At 42.7% G+C, this 25,751-nt stretch overlaps 1 protein-coding gene across 2 annotated transcripts in view; it reads right to left on the bottom strand.

Moving 5' to 3' along the window:
* Positions 1-25,751, bottom strand: part of TNFRSF19 (TNF receptor superfamily member 19) — an 87,303-nt gene that overhangs the window by 35,141 nt on the left and 26,411 nt on the right. For both annotated transcript variants that reach the window (XM_056561764.1, XM_056561765.1), the window contains exons 3-4: positions 24,125-24,235; positions 5,639-5,817 (exon numbers count right to left, since the gene is read on the bottom strand). In XM_056561764.1, coding sequence (XP_056417739.1) covers positions 5,639-5,817; positions 24,125-24,235 — 290 coding nt within the window. The remainder of the gene's footprint in view (positions 1-5,638; positions 5,818-24,124; positions 24,236-25,751) is intronic.

The following is a 25,751-nucleotide window of genomic DNA, read 5'->3' as shown; positions in this document are numbered from 1 at the left end:
AGCAAATCCCCATAGCAAACCTCTTCTAAACTGGGCGTTTCCCGAGACAAGTGTCATCAGAGAGCACTTAGCCAGAAAAGAACAACCTTAATTTCAGAAGGTCATAAGTACTGGAAGGATTAAGATTTTTTTATAGAAGTAATTTACAAATCTGTTTAACTTTCTGGAGCCAGTTGATATATATATATATATATATATATATATATATATATATATATAAAAAAAAGTTTTTTCCTGGAATACCCCTTTAATGAAAGGTAGAAAATCCTCTAACGAAGTAGACAGAATAACTAAACATCAACAACGGTTTTCCTTAACATTTACATATTCTCCAGTAGCTCAAAAGATTTAAAAAAAAAAGCCATTAATAAATAACTTGTCCTTACTCCAAAACGATCCAGATTTAAGAGAGTATACCGTTAATAGACCTTTAGTCACTTCCTAATGATGTCCTAGTAAGCAGTTCCTTAAAAGACCTTGCCCCTAGTGCTAACTGGCTGAATAGAGATACACCGAAAGGTACCTTTAAATCTGTCAGTTGCAATTGGCGCGGTTTCTGTTGTACAGATAAACCTGTCATCCTAGGAGGAGTCGAAGTAGTCTACAAGGATTTTGTGTGCTGTTGGACGAAAAATGTAGTGTACGCCATTCGCTGTACCTGTAATAGGTTCTTGTTATGCCGAGCGCTCCGGGTTCCCGCTCCTCCCCGGAGCGCTCGCTACACTCTCGCTCCCGCAGCGCCCCGGTCGGATCCACTGACCGGGTGCGCTGCGATACCGCCTCCAGCCGGGATGCGATTCGCGATGCGGGTGGCGCCCGCTCGCGATGCGCACCCCGGCTCCCGTACCTGACTCGCTCTCCGTCGGTCCTGTCCCGGCGCGCGCGGCCCCGCTCCCTAGGGCGCGCGCGCGCCGGGTCTCTGCGATTTAAAGGGCCACTGCGCCGCTGATTGGCGCAGTGGTTCTAATCAGTGTGTTCACCTGTGCACTCCCTATGTATACCTCACTTCCCCTGCACTCCCTCGCCGGATCTTGTTGCCATTGTGCCAGTGAAAGCGTTCCCTTGTGTGTTCCTAGCCTGTGTTCCAGACCTCCTGCCGTTGCCCCTGACTACGATCCTTGCTGCCTGCCCCGACCTTCTGCTACGTCCGACCTTGCTTCTGTCTACTCCCTTGTACCGCGCCTATCTTCAGCAGTCAGAGAGGTTGAGCCGTTGCTAGTGGATACGACCTGGTCACTACCGCCGCAGCAAGACCATCCCGCTTTGCGGCGGGCTCTGGTGAATACCAGTAGTGACTTAGAACCGGTCCACTAGCACGGTCCACGCCAATCCCTCTCTGGCACAGAGGATCCACCTCCTGCCAGCCGGCATCGTGACAGTTCTATATTGGCTGCCACTACCCGTGCTGTGAACATCAGATTCAGGGAGCACGTAAATTCCATAAAAACGGGTAAGAGGTCCCCCAGACTTATCTCTCATATACGAGATGATATGCATAATGGTGATCCAAAAACCTTACAATTCATGGGAATAGAAAGAATAGGCAAAGCGGGAGGCGTGAACACAAAGAAAATTCTCCTACAGAGAGAAGGGAGATGGAGTCTGAAAACGAATGCGCAGGGAGGTCTAGGATTAAATGATAGATTAGACATGAGCGTCTTTTTGTAGAAATTATTTGTATATGGTAAGATGTGAAGTTTTAATGTGTTTGTTTTTAACCTAAGCCTGCAAATGCCCGTGACGCGAGAGGAGTGGCCAGGGTCCGCAGCGTGGTGCAGTGAAAAGCCGATTTTGCGCCAAGGGCCGACGTTTCTTCAGACTACGCTTCTTCCGTCACCTGGAGGCAGGTAAACCTGCATCCAGGTGGCGGAAGAGGCGTAGTCTGAAGAAGCGCCGGCCCTGGGCGCAAAAGTGGCTGTTCACTGCACCACGCTGCGGACCCTGGCCTCCTGCGTTATGGATATTTGACTGCACCTTGATGAAAGACAAAGTCCGCACCTTCCAAGAGACTCCGGCTCGTAAGTGCTCCCCCTGTATTCCTCTTTCTTTCTATGATTCACAAAAAATAAAAATAAAATGTGCTCGCACTGTTTTTTTTTCTCTGTTAAACTTGACAGATCTGCAGACAGAGCTCCACATAACGGAGCCAGATGGCAGCGTGAACGAGCCCTAAGAATGAGAAGAAAGAAGTGGAGTGGGCAGTGGTCTGTGGAGGTGCTGTTACGGAGGAGTCAGAAACAATTAGAATTTTTATTTCAGTGTAAGAATTCTAACATTTGTGGCCAATCTAGAGGGACACAGATGAGGGGTGGAGATCTCTACCACAACATACAAGGCAATCCACAACCGGTCCCCTCTATACATCTCTGATCCGTTCTCCTGATACGGCCCCTAAGGTAATCTCCGATTCCACCCAAGACTTCCGCCTCTGCTTTCCCCTCGTCCACACTAGGATCCAATGGAGTACCCAGTTGAAATTCCCATGGAAACTGGTTCTGGCATGCTGGATTTCAACTGGGCACTCCATTTGTTCCTAGAGATATAACCAACCACCAGAGGAGTCTGACAGTGGCTTACCTCTCCTTCCTCCTGGCAGAACACTGTAATAATCCACCCATCATATAATAAGAACATGTACAACTGTTTTAGATGTGCCAATGACGAGGAGAAAAAAGGTTGAAAGTAGAGATGAGCGAATTTACAGTAAATTCGATTCGTCACGAACTTCTCGGCTCGGCAGTTGATGACTTATCCTGCATAAATTAGTTCAGCTTTCAGGTGCTCCCGTGGGCTGGAAAAGGTGGATACAGTCCTAGGAGACTCTTTCCTAGGAATGTATCCACCTTTTCCAGCCCACCGGAGCACCTGAAAGCTGAACTAATTTATGCAGGATAAGTCATCAACTGCCGAGCCGAGAAGTTTGTGACGAATCGCATTTACTGTAAATTCGCTCATCTCTAGTTGAAAGTAAAAAGTCAAATGCCGAGCCAACCCTTGAAAAAATTACACAAAATATCAAAATCTATGCAGACTTCTGTATGTCTGGAGGCAATGACATAAAGCTTTACAGTAGGTAAAGGTTCAATAAAAGCTGATTCCATGGTCCTCCAGCCCGGAAGAGTTGTGTATCGTGGACTGAGAACTCCTCCTGTAAGTCTCTACTTAATGGAACCCCACAACAGTGCAGCTTCTGCCGCAGTACAGAGGCCTAAATACACTTGTTTCAACACAAAGGACGATGGAATTAAGGATTCAGGACAAGTTCCTCGCTTTAATTGAGAGTTCTTTTTTTTTATTCATTAGAAAAATATTTCGACCCTCTTCACAGTGAAGAGGGGGTGAGGCTTAGTAGTTTTGTACCATGTTGGGGGGGGGGGGGGATTTCATTTAATATGGACAGACCTCGGCAACGGGCCATTGAAATGCAGAGGGGGCTAATGAACAGCAATTGAGCCGGTCTAAGCTGAATTTAATTGATCTGCGCCTGTCAAAATAACCTGTTATATCCAGCAAAGGAATATCACTCAATGCCCACTCCACTGAAAAAAGGACGAAGGAGAACAATTTGGGGTCCAAGAGGACTCATCCTTAAAAAATTTAAAAAAAAAAAGGTGCCAAACAGGAGTAGTAGAGCAGAGTTCTGGTACAAACTTGTCACGATAGGACACTGACATGTCAGAAAATACTTGTATTCCCTTTACTAGGGCAGATTTTCATAGAATTCAGAATTGTACCTCTGTTATACCTCCTGAAAATGCATGAATAAATGGACTACTGAATATAGTAATAATTATAAATAACTTTTTATTTAAATAGCGCACACTGATTCTGCAGCGCTGTATCACCATTCTTCTTGACGGACACTGTAAGCAATTACTGGACCAGGGTTTCCCAACCAGTGTGCCTCCAGCTGTTGCAAAACTACAACTCCCAGCATGCCCGGACCGCCAAAGGCTGTCCGGGCATGCTGCGAGTTGTAGTTTTGCAACAGCTGGAGGAACACTGGTTGGGAAACACTAGACATACTGAACAGCCCCATTGACAGGAGAATAGTAACACCCATATGTCAATTTATTTATATATATTTTTAGTAGGAATAACACAATTCAGAGCTCTAGTAAAAGATCCCCCAGATTTAAATGGGCACTGTCACTTTAACAAGCCTTGCAAAAATCGATAGTACAAGTGAATATATGTAATATATGTATTCATATATAACTTAACAAGCTGGGTTTCTGATGCTTTCTCCCTCCTAAACTCATCATTCACTAAGATAAAGCATGATCAAGAAGATGAACTTTTAGCTCACTGAGGTATCAGGTTACAGTTGCCCATTGAAGTCTATGGAGAGGGGAAGGGGGCAAGATGGAAATGGAGGGGGGGGGGGGAGAGTAGCTAGAGTCAGTGAGAGGAAGATAGACTACATTAAATTATAGTTATTTCATACCCTCGTGCTGGATTCACAGATTACACTGCTTACTACTGCTGTGTTATGTCCTAAATGCTGCTTCTGAGGGTGTGCTATAGAAATATAGGGGGAAAGGATCCCTTCTGTGTGTGCAGAGTATGGGAGACATAATAGAAGTTAGGCTGCACCCACTAGCATCCACACCGGGACAACTAAAAAGTAGACATGGAGTCTGTTAAAGGGAGAACAACAAGGTATGTAATGGCCAGAAATCGTGATGCACACTCAGCACAGCTTATTCACGAACAGGTACACCTTAAGGGTCTATTCACATGTACAGTATTCTGCGCAGATTTGATGCGCAGGATTTCAAGCTGTGTTCAGTTTACATTGAAATCTGCAGCAGAAAATCCTGAACATCAAATCTGCACAGAATACTGTACGTGTTTATAGACCATAAAGGGGTACTCCGGTGGAAAACAATAATTTCTTTTAAATCAACTGGTGCCAGAAAGTTAAAACAGATTTGTAAATAACTTCTATATAAAAATCTTAATCTTTCCAGTACTTATCAGCTGCTGTATGCTCCAGAGGAGGTTCTTTTCTTTTTGAAATTATTTTCTGTCTGACCACAGTGCTCTCTGCTGACACCTCTGTCCATGTCAGGAACTGTCAAGAGCAGTAGCAAATCCTCATAGCAAACCTCTCCTGCTCTGTACCGTTCCTGACATGGACAGAGGTGTCAGCAGAGAGCACTGTGGTCAGACAGAAAAGAAATTAAAAAAGAAAATAACTTGCTGTGTAGTATAAAGCAGCTGATAAGTACTTGAAGGATCAAGATTTTTTTAATATAAGTAATTTACAAATCAAGTTAAACTTTCTGGCACCAGTTGATTTAAAAAAAAAATTGTTTTCCACCGGAGTAGCCCTTTAAATATTTACCGAAACAGTGACTGCGCTGTAACCTGTCTGTGCGCTCCTAGTCATAACCAGCCCATAAAGGAGTATAAAAATGGTTTTCCCTGTAAAACACTTAATGACTTAGTTTATTACAACCACCAAGTGAAAATTTGGGAGAACAAGCAGGTGTCCCTTTATACAAGAATGCATATAAAGTTACTATATCACTTTTATTCATCAGTTATGGTCCAAAAACATTTATCTATGCCTCACATAGGTAAAATAATGAATAAATGAGAAAAGGATGTATAATGTAAAATATATTCGTACCCTGGTAAACATTCTCCACATACGGCATTCCCATTGGCAGAGCAGTTGGCTTTCTGGTAGCGGTTGACCGATGCACAGTCCAAGCAAGTTTTGCATTTCTGGAAACCCCAGTCTTCCTTAAACCTATTAGGCCGACAAGGTAAACACTGGGCATCCTCCCCATACCCAAAACCGCATTCCTAGGGGGAAAAAAAAAATAAAAGTCTGTGAGCCATTATTGCCTGGATTATATTACCAAATATGAGTCTATAGACCCCACTTAAAGGGGTACTCCGGTGAAAATTTTTTATTTTTTTTTTTAAATCAACTGGTGCCAGAAAGTTAAACAGATTTGTAAATTACTTCTATTAAAAAATCTTTATCCTTCCTGTACTTATTAGCTGCTGAATACTACAGTGAAAATTATTTTCAGTTTGAAACACAGAGCTCTCTGCTGACATCATGAGCACAGTGCTCTCTGCTGACATCTCTGTCCATTTTAGGAACTGTCCAGAGTAAAAGGAAATCCCCATAGCAAACATATGCTGTTCTGGACAGTTCCTAAAATGGACAGAGATGTCAGCAGAGAGCACTGTGCTCATGATGTCAGCAGAGAGCTCTGTGTTTCAAAAAGAAAATAATTGCCGCTGTGGTATTCAGCAGCTAATAAGTACAGGAAGGATTAAGATTTTTTAATAGAAGTAATTTACAAATCTGTTTAACTTTCTGGCACCAGTTGATATAAGAATAAAAAAAAAAGTTTTTCACTGGAGAACCCCTTTAAGTGTTGGAAAGGAACTTCTAAAAAAACACAGGGTATGAAACTCAAGCGAGCCATTCCACACAGCAATACACATTGGTTAATATTTATTATACATATTTTTTTAATCACATAATACACATGTACAATAGACCAATTTGTGAAGAGTTGAGCCCAGAAGAAAGCTCTGCCAATGTGCAAATCACCAATGTTGGATTAATAAACACTTACTACCCCTGCTTCTCTTATAGCATAAGATTATATATAGATACGTGTGTATGTATGTATGTTTCATGTATGCGTCACTTCCAAATGGCTGGAGACACTTTAATGAAACTTTGTACACATTCGGGCTGCAGGGATTGCCCGGGACTTTTAAACATCCTGCCGAAATGTCAGGCAGGTGCAGAAAAGATAGAGCGGGGGATGGGACATGAGGATAGGATGTGAGGACAGGATGGGGGACATTTATCAATGTTTGCTTATGTATTCCTTTTTTTTTTTTCTTACAATTTTTTTGCTTATGTGCGATGTATTTATCAACTGGTTTCAGCCTGTTGATAAATTTCTTTCACAAAAGCAAATTTTTTTTTTTTTTTGCTTTGGTAGTGGCTTTTTCTGCTCCATGTCTGAGCTGGAGTAAATTTAGTAGGTTTTTTTTCATGCGATGCGACTTTTTTGCGACTTTCGCACTTGATAAATCTCTGACCACTGCAAGTCAAAAATCACTTTTTGCTTTGGTAAGCAAGATTATTATTTTTTTGCTTAGGACACTGCACAATCAAAAAGTCGCAGAAAAAAAAGAGAACAGTCGCACTTGCGATTTTTTTTGCGACAATTTTAAAAGGGGTATTCCAGGCCAAAACTTTTTTTATATATATATATCAACTGGCTCCGGAAAGTTAAACAGATTTGTAAATTACTTCTATTAAAAAAAAATCTTAATCCTTCCAATCGTTATTAGCTTCTGAAGTTGAGTTGTTGTTTTCTGTCTAACTGCTCTCTGATGACTCACGTCCCGGGAGCTGTGCAGTTCCTATGGGGATATTCTCCCATTATGCACAGCTACCGGGACGTGATATCATCATTGAGCAGTTAGACAGAAAACTTCAGAAGCTAATAACACATATATATATATATATATATATATATATATATATATATATATATATATATATATATATATATATAAAGGTTTTGCCTGGAATACCCCTTTAAGAAAAAAAATCTACTAAAAGCTTTGATAAATCTTCCCCCCCCCAAATGAGGAAGAGAGCATCTTTGCTGTTTTTGTAAGTTAGTACAATATAGATTAAATATATAAGTTTATGAAATATTTATACCTATAAGGGGGCAGTGATATCATAGAGGTGGGGTTTGCTGTTTGAGACCCCCAACTTTACGAACTAGAACCATTTGATGGACCCAGCCCATTCTTAATATGTACAGCATGTGCTGCTATATTATGCCTGCAGTAGCTGTGGGAATTCGAGATGAGCGAACTTACAGTAAATTTGATTCGTCACAAACTTCTTGGCTCAGCAGTTGATGTCTTATCCTGCATAAATTGGTTCAGCTTTCCGGTGCTCCCGTGGGCTGGAAAAGGTGGACACAGTCCTAGGAAAGAGTCTCCTAGGACTGTATCCACCTTTTCCAGCTCACGGGAGCACCTGAAAGCTGAACTAATTTATGCAGGATAAGTCATCAACTGCCGAGCCGAGAAGTTGGTGACGAATGGAATTTACTGTAAGTTCGCTCATCTCTAGTGGGAATGTCTAGGGCAGTGGTCTTCAACCTGTGGACCTCCAGATGTTGCAAAACTACAACTCCCAGCATGCCCGGACAGCCAACGGCTGTCCGGGCATGCTGGGAGTTGTAGTTTTGCAACATCTGGAGGTCCGCAGGTTGGAGACCACTGGTCTAGGGGAATCAGGGCTTTCAGCAGTTGATTTCTAAGGACCTGCGGTAATCAGCTTCTATTTCAAATAAGGTGTCATTTTTTGAGACAACCCTCAAAAATACTTCTGCCATGAAACCCTGCCTGTAGGTCTCTATACACCAGCTAGAGCCTCTTAATAAACCTTTAGCCCCCAGAACACCAAAGAGACCTATAGAGACCTACAGGCAGTGGGTATCTGACTTGGCTCTTTTTGGAGTCAGACATGGACATTGATAGGTGACACAAGTGACAAAATTAGAAATAATTTGCATACATTTTTTCCAGGAAACATTGTCAGAAATTCTCCATACACCTATTGAATCCCCTCAAAGAGAACTAGTACCCGCTGAGCTCAGACAACCACTTTAATGGGTTCCTCGCAAAAATCTACCAAACACCGCTAGGAGAAAATGGAAAATATGACATGGTAATTCAGAAGACTCCCTGCCCTGAGTGTGACCTCCGTTCAATGCCAATGCAGTCTTGAGTTGACACAGATTGGTAGCCATAGCTAAAAACATCCTTCAAATTAAAGGTTGTAGAAATTGTAGACGCAAGAAATGCCAAAGCTCAACCACAACGTCATCCTCACCCTGAAAACCCAAAAAGAATATTGTTTCCCTATAATAAAATGCCCAGAATGGGAAGGCGCTCATATCTCAAAAGTTTTGTATTGTGCTTATTTAGTATTTACACTATGGGAATATTTCATAATGTGGGTGATGCTCATTCAAACAGTGCAGTTTAGAAGTAAAAACCGTATTAGCAACAAGATAAATATATCCTGAACGTCTGCACCAATTTTTTGTTTGAATCAGCATCACCAGCTTTATCTACCTATGTATTTAGGTTAGTGTGGGTGACCCTGTTGTCAGTTTTCTTTTGACTTGGAACATTCATTTAAAAAAATTTCTTCCTCTGTTGTCAAGGATATTAATGTCTCTAGTCTGTTATCACCGCCTCCTCTCTCCCTTTAGCTTCTCAGCAACAGCTAAGTGCTTACTGTAACCTTTTCCTTGCTGAGATGTTGTTTCAGGTCTGCTGACATAGCACCTTCTCCCTCCACATGTAATCTAGTACTGTGCTGTGTAAATTCTTCCAAAACAGAGTACCAGGCCATTCAGTTCAGTGCACTATCACCAGCACATGACATAGCAAAGAGGAGTATGTGCTGTGATTGGCCAGACAAGAAAGGGAAACAAAGTAACTGTATGTGTACGTGGCAAACAGCCCAGCCATGGTTCTGCCCCCTGAAGGAGAATGAGAAATCTCTGTCCTGAAAAGATTCCGAAGGTGGATGCCGCTGGCTGAATCAGTCAGCAATAGAACTGCGCGGACATTGCCGCCCCTATAGATGTCAATGTATTCTGCCTAAAGAATAAGCAAGATCATTCTTTTAGTGATAGAAACTTGTCTTTCCACTTACGGATAGATTATTTTGCACATACTTTTAAGCCCTGTTCAGCTTTAGTATAAGAAAAAAATTACTAAAAAGTGCCCATATGGACTGGTACAGACAGGTGGTGCTGCCTATGTATTGGCATCAAATTGGGGGTGGGGGTGTGGGTGTAATATAATTAATTGGCCTTGTAGACCAGGCTAGTAGATCCAGCGTTTTAATGATCCCAATGCTTATCAGAAACAAAGAGTCTTCCAGCAGCCAGCAATGTGTTTTTCAGGGCTAATAATCTCCCTTACTACTATAGGCAAAAGCTAGCCATCCCCTGTGCTTGAGAAAGCATGGGGCATTTGAATGATAAAGGGGTTTCGAGGGCTCCCACTGCTGCATTATCAGAGGCTTATGGCCCGGCTCAGTGAGGTATCTGTTTGCTAATGAAGTCAGTGATGTGAATGAGCAGGAGACGTTCACACGCAGGCATTTCACTTTAACCACTGTGAATAGAAACCACACCTATCTCGGTGCAGTGCCAAAGACATGTCATGCGGTGCTGGACCCCCGAACGGCAAAGCTCATCAAGTAGGACAATGGGGGTAAATACACAGACAGCTCTAAGACAAATCAACAGACGGCAAATTGCCCCCCCCCCCCCCCCCCCCCCAATTTTTTTTTTTTTTTTTTTTTAAAGTTCTCAAACAGTTAATTAAATTTAAAGGGTTTATCCAAGAAGATATCGATAACTATAAAGCAGAACATCCTATAGAGCTATATATATATAACGTGGTGAGCCTTTACTTCTATAGCTAGAGCTTGACGTTACAGAAACATTTGCTAAGCAGGGGGCCTCCAGCTGTTGTAAAAATGCAACTCCCAGCATGATCGGACAGCCAAGGGCCGTAGCAAGCCTATTGTTTCAGTTCTTGAGAATACTATAAAGAACTACTGTGTTTTTTGTTGCCTTTGTAATGCACACTCACTCACTCACTAGTCATACAGCGCCATTTGTGTTGTTATTCCAGCAAAGCTGCATACATGAGTTTTACTATTCTAATTTGGTTATCACCAGTCTGACTCTCCAAATCCTCCAGAACCTAATGGTTACAACAGGACGTTTGACTTTCTGTGAACTACAGGATGACATCAGCACCAATCAGAACCCTCCTACTACCTCCCAGACCCCCCACACAGTTTCATCTGCTATCTCTATGAGATCAGGATATAAAGTAGTTATACACTTCCCCTCGAGTTCTATCTGTATACTGCTGCTATCTCTATGGGATCAGGATATAAAGTAGTTATGCACTTCCCCTCCAGTTATATCTGTATACTGCTGCTATTTCTATGGGATCAGGATATAAAGTAGTTATGCACTTCCCCTTGAGTTCTATCTGTATACTGCTGCTATCTCTATGGGATCAGGATATAGTAGTTATGCACTTCCACTCCAGCTCTATCTGTATACTGCTGCTACAATCTTTTCTTTGAAAATCATCATAAAATTTACAAATCGATTTATATATTTATAATAACATGCACGACAAAGACAAAACAAACAATTCCTTACTAAACAAAAGTGGGCTGTGTTCACACATTACATTTCTTGCAGCTTTTTTTTTTCCCAGTTTTTGCTGTGATTTGCTCAAAATCATGGCAAAAATGGAAAAGCGACAAGAATTGATCTGGCACTGCTAGAGTCATAGGACACAATACACACTGTGGAGGAAATTCAGGCAGCTGCTCTATGTGCACCAATGGACCTGCAGTGCTGTATTGTGCGAACAGTCACTCATAACAGATCAGGCAGTAGAAATGAATCAATGGCACTCACCATTTGTAGTCTTCAGAAAGTTTAATAAATCTTCAAAGTTGCACAATGGACATACAGCGGGGAAACACTGGAGACAAACAGGGGAAGGAGACGCAACAATTGTTTCGTATGCCGAGCGTACTTCCTCAAGCGTGTGGAAGTGCGCTTGGTGTATGAAACAATTGTTGCGTCTCCCTCCCCTGTTTGTCTCTAGTGTTTCCCCGCTGTATGTCCATTGTGCAACTTTGAAGATTTATTAAACTTTCTGAAGGCCATGGATGGTGAGTGCTAGAGATGAGCGAACTTACAGTAAATTCGATTCATCACGAACTTCTCGGCTCGGCAGTTGATGACTTATCCTGCATAAATTAGTTCAGCTTTCCGGTGCTCCGGTGGGCTGGAAAAGGTGGATACAGTCCTAGGAGACTCTTTCCTAGGACTGTATCCACCTTTTCCAGCCCACCGGAGCACCTGAAAGCTGAACTAATTTATGCAGGAAAAGTCAGCAACCGCCGAGCTGAGAAGTTTGTGACGAATCCAATTTACTGTAAGTTCGCTCATCTCTAGTGAGTGCCATTGATTCATTTCTACCCCCTGATATGTAATATGGCAAAAAAGGAATGTGCAAAATATGGTAAAAATGTGTAATTAAAAAAAAACCACACCTGCAAAAACAGCTAAGGCTATGTTCACACCTTATAGCTAATTAGCAGTACCATAGCTAACTATAGCAGGAGTTTTTGCAGCGAACAAAAATAGAGCATTTACCGTATATACTCGAGTATAAGCCGAGGCCCCTAATTTCACCCCAAAAACCCAGGAAAAGTTATTGACTCGACTATAAGCCTAGGGTGGGAAATACATCATCCCCCCATGTCATCATCCAGACCCCCGTCATCATCCCCCTCTTCAATCTCTTTCAGTGGTCTTCAACCTGCGTACCTCCAGATGTTGCAAAACTACAACTCCCAGCATGCCCGGACAGCCGATGGCTGTCCGGGCATGCTGGGAGTTGTAGTTTTGCAACATCTGGAGGTACGCAGGTTGAAGACCACTGAGAAGGGATTGACATGCGGAGAGTTCACTCAAGTATAAGCCGAGGGGGGCGTTTTCAGCACGAAAAATCGTGCTGAAAAACTCGGCTTATACTCGAGTATATACGGTAACCACTTAACTATACAAAACGCGCCATTTTATCACAATTTCAGTCTTTATGTGTGAATAAGCCTATAATGCAGTAAAAATTCAACGCGTGAACACAGCCTAAATATGACTAGGTATGACAGCCGTGGGCTGTACGGGCATGCTGGGAGTTGTAGTTGTGCAACAGCCGGCAGCACCCTGGTTGGAAAACACTGTGTTAGAGCTAAATGTGACTTAATTATCAGAGGGGGAAAAAATCCCAATAGATTCTTAGATTCTGTAAGAAGTAAATCCCCTCATACAAGCAACTTGTCTTACAGGAATCCATGTAATTCTGCTTTTATGGCCGCATTCTTTCTTTTATTGAATGCCAATTCTGCAGCCCCAGTGATGTGCTCTCTCCAGCTGACTGTAAATCAAAACCATCTACATTTTTATTCATCTCGGCTTCAACAGATGTTTTAAGGTTCCTGCCAAATCCTAAACCTGCAATAAGCCCCCAGTACATAATGTCATGCCCCCTGGATCGCTCCCTTAAAGTCCACATCTTTTCTACTGAGGCAACAAAATAACAGCAGCCTAAAAAGAAAAAGAAAAAGAAAAAAAAGCAACAGAGCGAAAAGTATAAAAGAGGCTTTTTTTCAATTATGTAACAAAGGGAATGAGGAAGAGCTCATAATGATCAAGTGTTTGGAATAACAGATGTACCCGCTAGAGACTCTCTATGGTGACATCCAAACACTGAATTACTTGCCTTGGTAAAGTTATCACTTGACACCCACATCAAATGCATTAAATCAATTACAAATTGGCTACAAAGAGAGAGTCTCTTTCTGAAGGACCCAAAAGGTTTGACCACTACATGTACAGACCATTGTTTAAAAAAAAAAAAAAAAAAAAAAAAAAAAAAAAGGAAAAGGTGCAATGCCTCATTTCCCCCTGTGGTGGTACCTATTGCTGGCAAAAACTTTTTATATAATGTCCTCAGGGCACAGAGCCCCGCTTGTCCACAGGGCACAGAGCCCCGCTTGTCCACAGGGCACAGAGCCCCGCTTGTCCACAGGGCACAGAGCCCCGCTTGTCCACAGGGCACAGAGCCCCGCTTGTCCACAGGGCACAGAGCCCCGCTTGTCCACAGGGCACAGAGCCCCGCTTGTCCACAGGGCACAGAGCCCCGCTTGTCCACAGGGCACAGAGCCCCGCTTGTCCACAGGGCACAGAGCCCCGCTTGTCCACAGGGCACAGAGCCCCGCTTGTCCACAGGGCACAGAGCCCCGCTTGTCCACAGGGCACAGAGCCCCGCTTGTCCACAGGGCACAGAGCCCCGCTTGTCCACAGGGCACAGAGCCCCGCTTGTCCACAGGGCACAGAGCCCCGCTTGTCCACAGGGCACAGAGCCCCGCTTGTCCACAGGGCACAGAGCCCCGCTTGTCCACAGGGCACAGAGCCCCGCTTGTCCACAGGGCACAGAGCCCCGCTTGTCCTCACTGCACAGAGCCCCGCTTGTCCTCACTGCACAGAGCCCCGCTTGTCCTCACTGCACAGAGCCCCACTTGTCCTCACTGCACAGAGCCCCACTTGTCCTCACTGCACAGAGCCCCACTTGTCCTCAGTGCACAGAGCCCCGCTTGTCCTCAGTGCACAGAGCCCCGCTTGTCCTCAGTGCACAGAGCCCCGCTTGTCCTCAGTGCACAGAGCCCCGCTTGTCCTCAGTGCACAGAGCCCCGCTTGTCCTCAGTGTACAGAACCCCGCTTGTCCTCACTGCACATAGCCCCGCTTGTCCTCTTTTTTTGCTAATGACAGGTACACTTTAAAGTAGGTATTCCAGGAATTTTTTATTTTACTTGACAGGGACTGTAAAGGGATTATAGTTCATAATATAGCATATCACATATAGAAATGCCGACACTCCAGTTCCCAGTATACACATGGGAGTAAACAGACTCACGGAGTAGTGCCCAGGGGTCCAGACGGTGCATGTCTCCGGTCAAAAGATAGCATATTCGGTAAATCAAACTTAAATGGGCACTGTCAGTTACAAAAACTTTTGATATGTTGTAAAGCATGTATAACCAATAGGTTTTGCAATTGCTTTCATTTGAAAATTTTCAGTATTTCATACTGAAAAAGCCTGTCAAATAACTGCCTCCCCCCCCTGCCCCCACCTGCTTGGACACATACTAATTGCTGTGTCCATGCATCATCACCTATGTCATGGACACACTTCCTTGATTGACAGCTGTGAGTGCAGGGAAAAATCCTCCCACTGTCATCTTGTGTCCCGCTACTGTCAGTGAGGACAAGCTGGGAGTTGTAGTTTTGCTAATTCTAGGGGAGATGTGAGCAGACAGCATACTGAGGGAGGGGGCGGAGACCTGCAGTGAGGCCACGCCCCTCCCTTTGAGAGGAATTCAGACTAGTGAGGTAAATTAAAAGTGTAATAAGAAAAATAAAGTTGCTAGACACACAAAAATTTGATGTACATGGTCAGGATTAGGTACTGAGTGATATATTAAAACAAAAAAAATGTTGTGTTGGATCTGATGGGTACAATTCAAGGAATGAAGTCTCTGCTACACGCGTCACCGGTCCAACACAACCTTATTAGCAGCAAAGTGCAACACACAGGCAACAAATGTTTCACCCTTAGGCTAGGTTCAGACTACGGAATCTCCAGGCAGAAAATTTCCGCCCGGAGATTCCGAGTGCGGCCAGCGCTGACTGAATCAGTCGGCGCTAGGACTGCGCGGACACTGCAGTCTCTAATAGACTGCAATGTGTTCTGCGCGGATTTCCGCCTGAAGAAAGAGCAACGCCATTCTTCAGGCATAAATTTCCAAGCGGATTTTCCGTTCACAAGTTGCAGATGGAAATTCCGTAGTCTGAACCTAGCCTTACAGCTTCTTCACAGCCTCATTACAGAAAAACTCCGCTCCCCTTAAATAGTTCATGTTCACAATAACAAGTAGCAAAATAGTGCACATTAAAAATATGATATATAAATATATCAAAACAGGAAGAGAAAAGTAAAGCACAGACTATGGGTCTCACACATATGTTACATTAATCTAGGTGACCCTATCTTTGTTCTCAGTGATCGTACATGTTCATTAAAGCTGAACACACACAGTTCCAACCGGCCACACTGACCCTGTCCCCAATCTTTGTGGATCATTATCTTATGACAGTGTATATGGCAATTTCCAAAAGAATCATCTTAAAGCAACTAGATATCACAATTTTGTATACCAAGAAAAATAATCCATTGCCCCTTATACCATATAAAATGTACAAATCTTTATTATGTCACACTAAAAAAACACAAAAATCCATTAAGATGTATGCAAAAGTACAGACATTGCAGACAGTATAGCGCATATAGTATACAATGCAAATCAGTCTTTAACTCCAAGGGTAGCTATAGATCCACAACATATAATATAACAAGGAGTGGAAATAATATACACAATGGTGAAGATGTGATAACAATACTCAAATCATGTACAGTATAATGACTTGTGCCTAATGACAAAGCAGCAACACTCTCCACCACCAAACTGTATCAAGTGCTGGATGATTACTATATTATACCGTTAAGCAAAGCAGAGTTGACACAGCTCACCCTTGTGCCCTCGCCACGACACGGACAGGACCGGACCCCAGTCCAGCAAATGCAGCAGAAATGAAGAGAAAATCCAGCGTGGCAATTCTAGCAATACTTGGTACTTTATTCAGCAATCAGCCAACATGGAAGACAGGTGACGCGTTTCGGCCACAGTATGTAGCCTTAGTCGACTAAGGCTACGTACTGTGGCCGAAACGCGTCACCTGTCTTCCATGTTTGCTGATTGCTGAATAAAGTACCAAGTATTGCTTGAATTGCCACGCTGGATTTTCTCTTCATTTCTGCTACATTATACTGTTATCCCATATAAAGTAACCAGTGCTCGGATATGTAACTCATATCGTGATTGTGCTACATACTGGACGCTGAGCACGCTTTTGAACCTTCCTTAGGGGCCTCAGCCCCTTTAAAGCATTTGAATAACGGTCAAATAGTCTTTCCAATATAGAACCATTGACAATCACATATTGGAAAGACTATTTGACTGTTATTCAAACACTTTAATAAACATGTATGATCACTGAGAACAGGGTCCACCTAGATGAATACAATATATGTGTGAGACCCATAGCGCAGAATCGAGGTGTATGAGGTTTCTAGTTTTAAAGAGGGTTGATGCCCCCTAGTATGGAGAGAATGCCATGTATTGGAACTAAACCAAAAAAAGGGAGGAAAAAAAGTAAATTGGACATAATGTCACACCAAACTCCAAAAATGGGCTGGACAAAATTATTGGCACCCTTAACTTAATATTTGGCTGCACACCCTTTGGAAAAAATAACTGAAATCAGTCGCTTCCTATAACCATCAATAAGCTTCTTACACCTCTCAGCCGGAATGTTGGACCACTCTTCCTTTGCAAACTGCTCCAGGTCTCTCTTATTGGAAGGCGCCTTTTCCGAACAGCAATTTTAAGATCTCTCCACAGGTGTTCAATGGGATTTAGATCTGGACTCATTGCTGGCCACTTCAGAACTCTCCAGCGCTTTGTTGCCATCCATTTCTGGGTGCTTTTTGACATGTTTGAGGTCATTGTCCTGCTGGAAGACCCAAGATCTTGGACGCAAACCCAGCTTTCTGACACTGGGCTGCACAGTGCGACCCAAAATCCATTGGTAATCCTCAGATTTCATGATGCCTTGCACACATCCAAGGCACCCAGTGCCAGAGGCAGCAAAACAACCTCAAAACATCATTGAACCTCCACTCGCTGCCGCGAGATCCCACAATTTACCTGTTTGTCTACTTTCTATTGATGCCAAAAAGGCTTTTGATGGGGTCGGGTGGAACTATTTAGATTTAGCACTGTCCCGGTTGGGTATGGGTCCTAGTTTTCATAGTCACTTATGGCCCTATACCGCGGGGCTACGGCACAGGTTAGAGTGAACGGTACCTTGTCTTTGACCTTCTCAATTAGCAATGGGACCAGACAGGGGTGTCCCCTCTCCCCCTTCTTTACGCGATTGCTATGGAGTATCTGGCGGTGGCGCTGAGGCATAATGCTTCCATTCCTGGTCTTTGTTTACACTCCCGTTCCTATAAGCTATCTCTTTATGCTGACGATCTTCTATATCTAAGGAACCCCCATGTCTCCCTACCTGTCCTTTTAGCGGAATTCGCGGAATACGGTCATCTTAGCAATTTTAAAGTTAATACCCACAAATCTGAAATTCTCAATATGCCTCTATATTATCTGAGCTCTTTGGTTGGTTTTCCTCCCAATTCCCTTTTTGCACCCAATCTCGCTCCCTACATTATCTTGGCGTCCACCTACTGGCCGATCTTAATGGTCTATTTGACGTAAACTATCTCCCTTTAGGGTTATTGAGCGGGATCTGCTGTCTTGGAAAACTCTTCCCCTCTCTTGATTTTGCATAAGGCAGCGGTCAAGATGGATATTCTCCTTCGGATTCTTTATTTGATGCAGACCCTCCCAGTCCGTATTCCGGCCTCTTTTCTTACCAAGCTCCGTTCTTTAATTATATGCTTAATCTGGTCAAATACTGGCACTTGTCTCTGCTATAAAGTGCTGGCTCGGAGGAAAGAAAAGGGAGGAGCTGGTTTGACTGACTTCTGTATGTATTACTGGTCCACAGTTTGCTTTCGTATCCTTGGCTGCTGCGATCATGCGGAGTCCAAGCAGTGGGTAAGTTTAGAGATAGAGCTATCCCCTGCCCACCCTGCTGCATTCCCCTTGCTACTGCCTGCCTCCCGACTGTCAAGTCTAGCTTATGTCTCCCGGGTGCTACTTTTAATTTGGGACTCCTTATTGGGCTCTAGTAGTTGTAACATTCTATCAAGGTGGTATCATTGTCTAGTTCGTATCCGTGAGATGTTCCCGGCAGCCTTGGACACATGCTGGCGCTGTAGTAATGCGGTGGGCACATACTTGCAGGGACTGTCTAGCTCTTTCACCTTTTTGGGACTCTGTGTTCGACCTATACAACTGGGTCTCCTCGGACTTTATCCTGCAATCTCCTAAAATTTCTCTCTTGTCTCTTTTACTGGGGTCTCTTTCTAGGGCCAAAAGAGGTCTCCTGAAACAATTCAATGGTGCCCCTTGGGCGGTGATCCCCTGGCACTGGAAATCTTCAGTGACACCATCCAGGGCAGAGTTCGTGGAGACCTTGAACAAAGTACGTAGGATGGAGGAAATTGTGACTTCTGACAGGGATGTGCTTGAGGCCTTTATCGGTGTGGCTATCTTGGGACTTTTTTAGAGAGTCTCAGAAGTTTTTGGCTTTGGCAGGTTAAATTGATTAATGGACATTGCCCCATTCATGGTACCCCCTCCCTTCCCCTACACTTTCCTCCCCCTCCCCTCCGTCCCCCATCATTCTTTCCTCTTCTATCTCCTGTTCTCCTTCGGCTTTCCCTCCTGGCTTTCTCTTTCTCCTCTTTTTCTGTCTTCTTCGGTTTTGTCTTCTCTTTATGTATTCGTTTAAGACGGGAGCCATTGGCCCCTTTATTTGCTTGAGGTCACATATGCTATTGTTTCCCACCTAGGGTCGTACACCTAACTTGGGTTGCTATTATGCTTATTTACATGTGGATGATGGAAGTTGTGATATTGCTCTTCACTTTGAATACCATTGTGTTTCAGGCCTTCCCTGTATTGTTTTTTTTTATCATGTCGTGTTTACTACGCTATATACATCCTTTTTGTGCTACCTGCATATGTGACCAATATTATTGCTTACACTATTGTTTATTTCTTTGTAAAATCTTAATAAACACTGATTTACCATAAAAAATCATAAAACTTTCAATTTTCCACCTACAGACCCATACGAGGGATTGTTTTTTGTGCCACCAATTTTACTTCATAATACCATTAATAATTTCACCACAAAATCTACAGCGAAACCAGAAAAAAAACATATTTATGGGGGGGGGGCTTCCGATTCTACGCAGTGCACTTTTCAGTACAAATAACACCTTATCTTTATTCTGTAGGTCCAAACGGTTACAAGGATACCTAATTTATATAGGTTTTATTTTACTACATAAAAAAAAAATTATAAACTACATGAACTAAGGCTGCCGGTCATGTCGGTCTTGGAGGCTAGTGGAACGTTGCTGTCACTGTACTGACCTGTCCGGATCTAGTCACTTGCTAATACGATTGTTTGTATAGCTCTGGTGGTTAACGGGCCCTGGCCCTGCGTTATGTTTTTTTTTGTTTTGATTTGTAACTATGCAAACTTTTCAATAAAAATTAGAGTAAAAAAAAAAAAAAATAAAAAAAAAAAACTTATAACTACATGCACCAAAATTATTACATTTAAAACATTTTTCTTCATTTTTCCGTATATGGGGTGGTATGAGGGCAAATTTTTTGCGCCATGATCTGAAGATTTTAATCTGTACCATTTTTGCTTTGATGAGACTTTTTGATCGCTTTTTATAATTTTTTTTTTTTGAGAGTATACAAAGTGACCAAAAATACGTAATTTTGGTCTTTGTAATTTTTTTTTACGTGTACGCCATTGAACGTGCAGTTTAACCTGTTGGGGACCGAGGGCGTACCTGGTATGAACCGGTATATCGCCCAGCCCTAGTATCGCCGCGTGCGGAAATGTCCAAATTATAAAAACATGTCATTAATTAAACCGCACGGTCAACAGCGTACACGCAAAAAAATTCAAAAGTCCAAAATAGCGTATTTTTGTTCACTTTTTATATCATGAAAAAAATTGAAGTGATCAAAAAGTCGGATCAATACAAAATTGGTACCACTAAAAACTTCAGATCACGGTGCAAAAGATGAGCCCTCATACCGCCCCGTACGCAGAAAAATAAAAAGGTTATAGGGGTCGAATATGATGACAATTTTAAACGAATACATTTTCCTGCATGTAGTTATGTTTTTTTCCAGAAGTACGACAAAATCAAACCTATATAAGGCTGGGTTCACACTACGTTTTTCAACTACGGTTCCCGCATATGTTTTCTATCAAAAACCGTATGGGAAAAAAACAGATGGAACAGTATGGGAAAAAGTAAACCGTATGCGTTTTTAAACAGTATACTGTTTTTAAAAGTGCATACTGTTCCGTTCGTTTTTATAGAAAAAAACCCATACGTTTTTGAAAATTTTGTTCATTTTTAATGGGAGGGGTCTTGGGTGGGGACTTTAGGATTCAAATGCGCATGTGGAAAGTAAAAACGTATACTTTTTCCCGTATGGAACCGTATACATGTGCGTTTCCCATTGACGTCCATGTTAAAAAAAACGTATGCGGTTGCAGTACGGTTTTTAAACCGGAGTCAAAACCGTGGTTGACCACGATTTTGTCTCCGGTTTAAAAACCGTACTGCAACCGCATACGTTTTTTTTTAACATGGACGTCAATGAGAAACACACACGTATACGGTTCCATACGGGAAAAACGTATACGTTTTTACTTTGCAATTGGGCATTTGAATCCTAAAGTCCCCACCCAAGATCCCTCCCATTAAAAATGGACAAAATTTTCAAAAACTTATGGGTTTTCTTTCTATAAAAACGGATGGAACAGTATGCACTGTTAAAAACAGTATACTGTTTAAAAACGCATACGGTTTACTTTTTCCCATACTTTTCCATCCGTTTTTTTCCCATACAGTTTTTGATAGAAAACGTATGCGAGAACCGTAGTTGAAAAACGTAGTGTGAACCCAGCCTAAGTAGGGTATCATTTTAATTGCATGGACCTACAGAATAAAGATAAGGTGTCATTTTTACTGAAAAATGTACCGCGTAGAAACGGAAGCCCCCAAAAGTTACAAAATGGCATCTTTTGCTGTGACAGCTGTGAGGTCTCTCCTCTGCGCCTACCCGCCTGAGTTCTGCCGATGATTTAATAAAGTTTGCTATCTTCAAGTTTTCCGGGTGAGTGCATCCCTTCTTTTTCTTCATCTTTGGATTATATTTTTATAGTTTGGACATTTTTATACACGCGGCGATACCACATATGTTTATTTTAAATTTTTTTTACATATATATATTTTTTTTTTTTATGGGAAAGGGGGGTGATTCAAACTTATTAAGGAAGGGGTTAAATCACATTTATTACATTTTTTTCCATTTTTTTTTTTAGTCCACATAGGGGACTATTACATGCAGTACTTTGATATACTTTGTATAAACTGAACAATGCTATGCCATAGCATAGCATTGATCAGTGTTATCTGTGCTCGATTGCTCAAGCCTGGATCTCAGGCTTGGAGCAATCAAGTGACGATGGGACAACGGGAAGGAAGGTACCCTCCCACTGTTCTCTCAGCTGTTCGGGATGCCGCGATTTTCCCTGCAGCGGTCCCGAACAGCCCACTGAGCTAACAGGCAACGGCAATCTCCCATTTTAGACGTCTCAATCAACTTTGATCGCGGCATCTAAAGGATTAATACTGGACATCAGCCCGATCCTGCCACGGGTCCTGGTTGCTGATCGCAACCAGGACCCACAGGGTATGATGCGTGCACACCTGCTGAGCGCACGTCATACTGCAGGAGCTCGCAGTGGACATGAATGTACATCCATTTGCGGAAAGGGGTTAAAGGAAGCCTGCCTGTGCTTCAATGGGTAGAGCAACCATTGGGTAGGAGGGAAATCATTCTCCACAGAGCTGCAGGGAATTGTAGTCTTAAGCACAGCACTCATGGAAGGGAGCCTAGCTGTGCTGCAATGGGTGGGGTGGCTGATGTGTGGGAGGGAGATAAGTCACCTCCCACCTAGAAACAAGGGATCCTGGGGACTGTAGTTGAAGGGGGGGGGGGGCTGGAACAGGAAACAGCCAGTTCACCTAAACAAGCCAGAAAAGTTATGGTGGACTCACAACATAGCCATTTACCACCAACACAAGCACGACTCCTTCCTAAGCATGTCCATTACTGTCTGGCAGGTGAGTATTAAAGTCACCTTATCTTGGATAACCCCTTTAACACTTCTATCAGAAACAATCTAAGATTGAGCTTATCGCTGGGGCTCCCAGCAGTGGAACATTGAGTGAACAGTTCCCAGAACACTTCCAACATAAGGTCAAATAAGTAAACAAAGAGCACCGCATATACACTCACTGGCCACTTTATAAGGTACACATGTTTAATTGCTTGTTAACCCAAATAGCTAATCAGCCAATTACGTGTCAACAACTCAATCTTTTGGGCATGTAGACGTGGTCAAGACAACCTATTAAAGTTCAAACCAAGCATTGGGAAAGAAAGGGTATTTAAGGGATTTTGAACCTCTCATGGTTGTTGGTGCCAGAAGGGCTGGTGTAAGTATTTTAGAAACTGCTGATCTACTGGGATTTTCATGCACAACTATCTTTGGGGTTTACAGAGAATGGTAAGAAAAAGAGAAAATATCCAGTGAACGGCAGTTGTAAAGAAGAAATGTCTTGGGTGATGCCAGAGGAGAATGGGTAAACTGGTTTGAGATGACAAAAAGTAAACAATAACTCAAATACGCACTTGTTACAACCAAGGTATGCAGTATAACATCTATGAATGCACACCATGTCCGACCAAGAAACAGAAAGCTGACAGGAGTGGCATCCGGTGTGGTTTGCTGCTGCTGTAGCCTAAGTACGGGAAACTGAGGATACAATTCACACAGGCTCACTAAAATTGGACAATGGAGGACTGAAAGAAAGTTGCCTGGTCTGATAAATCTTGATTCCAGCTGCGACATTCAGATGGCAGGGTCAGAATTTGACATTAACATGTAAGCATGGATCCATCCTGCCTTTTATCAGTGGTTCAGGCTGGTGGTGGTGTAATGGCATGGAGGACATTTTCTTGGCAAACTTTGGGCCTCTGGGCAAACTTTGTCCATACCTTTACAGTGGACCCATCTTCTAATTATACTTTCATAGGATAATGCACCATGTCACATCTCATAGATGACATGGACTCCAATGGCCTCCACAGTCACCAGATCTCATCCAATAGATCACCACTGGGATGTGGTGAAATAGGAGATTCCCATCATGGATGTGGAGCCAACAAATCTGCAGCAACTGTGTGATGTCATCACGTCCATATGGAGCAAAATCCTTGAGGAAGCTTTTCAGCACCTTGTAGAAAAGTATGCTATAAAGAATGAAGGCAAAAGGTGCCTAATTGAGTTCTAGAAAGGTGTACCTAATAAAGTGGCACGGGTGTATATATCAGTCTACTCTGCTCCTCCTGCTCTATAACATTATGCCAGCAGATAAGACTGCATGTTGAACGTGACGCGTTCCCTTTAATGAATAACCCGCTTTTCTTTCGCTCCTGGTGGAATGTTTAATACATATTTACTAAAATTCACAACAAAATGTACTAGTCAGTAAGGACCATTTTACCTTCGATAGCTCTTTGCCCGGGCCACACTGCCTGCAGGGTCGACAGTTCCCAGTGTTATCAAAGTATTCCTGCTCCTTGCAATCTCCAACTTCTGAAAGGGTTCTGGAAACCTAAACGGAAGAAAAAATAAAATAAATCAGGAAAATGTGCTACTTAGACATGCCACACTAAAAATGATGCATTCATGCATGGCATCGCAGTTCATTACAGAAGACTAGTGCCAATGTGTCACAACAAATGCAATGCTTTACATCTCATTTACCTAGTAAAAATAAAGTAAAATGTGTTTTTTGGGCTATGTTCACACTTGCCTCAGAGGCTCTTTTGCAGATGCCATTCAAAATACCAAATTAAAAATATAAATAAATAGTAAAAACTATTATTTTGCTCAGTATAGTCCAGTAATATGATGGACACCATGCCAGAAACCAGGTAGATGCCATTAAAAGGGGTACTCCACTGGAAAACATTTTTTTTTAAATCAACTGGTGCCAGAAAGTTAAACAGATTTGTAAATTACTTTTATTTAAAAATCTTAATCCTTTCAGTACTTATCAGCTGCTGTATGCTCCACAGGAAGTGCTTTTCTTTTTGGATTTCCTTTCTGTCTGACCACAGTGCTCTCTGCTGACACCTCTGTCCATGTCAGGAACTGTCCAGAGCAGGATAGGTTTGCTATAGGGATTTGCTCCTATTCTGTACAGTTCCTAAAATGGACAGAGGTGTCAGCAGAGAGCACTGTGGTCAGACAAAGGAAATTCAAAAAGGAAAGAACTTCCTGTGGATCATATAACAGCTGATAAGTAATGGAAGGGTTAAGATTTTTAAACAGAAGTAATTTACAAATTGTTAAACTTTGTCACCAGTTGATTTAAAAAAAAAAAATAATAATAATAATCCAGTAGAGTACCCCTTTAAAGTCTATGGAGTCTGTCGAATAATACAAAAATTTAGGTGCACTACTGTGGTAGATGTAGACAGTAACATATGACTAACCCTCAAAATAATGTTAAAATTGAGACATTAGCCAGTAAACCCTTATAAAAAAGGACATACCTGAGCCCGCGCACCAACGCCAAGGTTTCTCAAGTGGTACGGGACCTAACACTAAACCTACCTGTGCCGTATGGGCAATACCAGGGGCCAGTGGGCAATTATAGCGGCATTAGGTCCGACTCACAGCCTGCTCCCAGCTCACTCTAGTGTGGCTAAGTGGGAGGAGGGATGAAGGCTATGAGCCCCACCCAAGTACGCTGATATGTTGCCAACCTCACAGGTGCACCAAAATGCTGCCTATAATAGTGATTAAGGTGCATTAATTTGGAGTTTATACACCTCCAAGTACAAGATTTAAACAACACGAAAAAAAACGACGTGCTCAACCCCAAATGCAGTTGTGCATATATACTGGGGGAGCAGATCCTGCACTTGTGGTCCGTTGCTAAGGGCGACCCCCAGCATAAAATGCATACAATGGAGGATGCCTGCAGCGGACTACAAGTGCCACAATGGCATCCTACACCAGATAAAAGGTGTGGATGTGTAACATATAGAGTAATACATAAATTTAGGTGCACTACTGTGGTAGATGTAAACAGTGACATATGACTAACCCTCAAAATGATG

Source organism: Hyla sarda, chromosome 2 (assembly GCF_029499605.1).
Source record: "Hyla sarda isolate aHylSar1 chromosome 2, aHylSar1.hap1, whole genome shotgun sequence".
NCBI classification, from domain to species: domain Eukaryota; kingdom Metazoa; phylum Chordata; class Amphibia; order Anura; family Hylidae; genus Hyla; species Hyla sarda.
The sequence above is the reverse complement of the archived record's forward strand: the minus strand, read 5'-3'. Positions and strand labels throughout refer to the sequence as shown.